This window comes from Ursus maritimus, unplaced genomic scaffold (assembly GCF_017311325.1).
Source record: "Ursus maritimus isolate PB19 unplaced genomic scaffold, ASM1731132v1 scaffold_10, whole genome shotgun sequence".
NCBI classification, from domain to species: domain Eukaryota; kingdom Metazoa; phylum Chordata; class Mammalia; order Carnivora; family Ursidae; genus Ursus; species Ursus maritimus.
This window is the reverse complement of record NW_024423344.1, coordinates 19,732,511-19,733,191: the sequence shown is the minus strand read 5'-3', so window position 1 is coordinate 19,733,191 and position 681 is coordinate 19,732,511. Positions and strand designations below refer to the sequence as shown.

The following is a 681-nucleotide window of genomic DNA, read 5'->3' as shown; positions in this document are numbered from 1 at the left end:
GAAAAGAACGTGGGCTTTGGAGTCAAACTGTATTATACTAGATATCGAGAGTAGTCAAATTCTTAGAGAAAGTAAAACAGTAGTTGTCATCGGCTACAGGGGAGGGCGCCATGGGAAGTCGTTTAATGAGTATCAAAAAATTCTGGAAATTGGTTTCACACAACGTGAATATACTTAACACTACTGAATTATATCCTTGAAAATGCTTCTAATGGTAAATTTTATGTTATGTGTATTTTACCACAATTGAATCTTTAAAATAAACTATAAAGTCCCCAAGTTACTTATATTAGGAAAGGGTTATTCTGTCTATATTATCCCACGGTTGACAAGGGCCCGAATAACTTGTCGATTTGAAACCTCCTCTGTTTTGTGAGACAGACATTGAGAGTTTCGATTCTAGTCACCTGCTTTAAAATGGGAGAGGCTTCTGACTCCTAACCACATCTTTTTTAGGAAATGACTGTCCAAGGTGAGGTCCAATCAAGTCCATTACCTCCTGGGTCTGCTCCTGGACGCGTCCTCTCCTGGCGGCAGGCAGGGGCGGTCCTAGGAACCAGGCTGGATCTTGAGAGGCTGGGGAAGGTGAGTCGTCGGGCTGCGGGCTTCGGAAGGAAGCGCGGTAAGAAATAAAGTTCTGGAAGGGGGGAGGGGGCTGGTGGGATGGGCGGCCAGGAGGGG

General features: G+C 44.9%; 1 protein-coding gene across 1 annotated transcript in view; it reads left to right on the top strand.

Annotated features, from left to right (window-relative positions):
* Positions 1-459: 459 nt before the first annotated feature.
* LOC103677640 (phosphatidylinositol 3,4,5-trisphosphate 3-phosphatase TPTE2-like) overlaps positions 460-681 on the top strand; it is a 149,853-nt gene continuing 149,631 nt past the window's right edge. The window contains exon 1 of the mRNA XM_008706900.2: positions 460-585. Within this exon, the coding sequence (XP_008705122.2) occupies positions 460-585 (126 nt within the window). The remainder of the gene's footprint in view (positions 586-681) is intronic.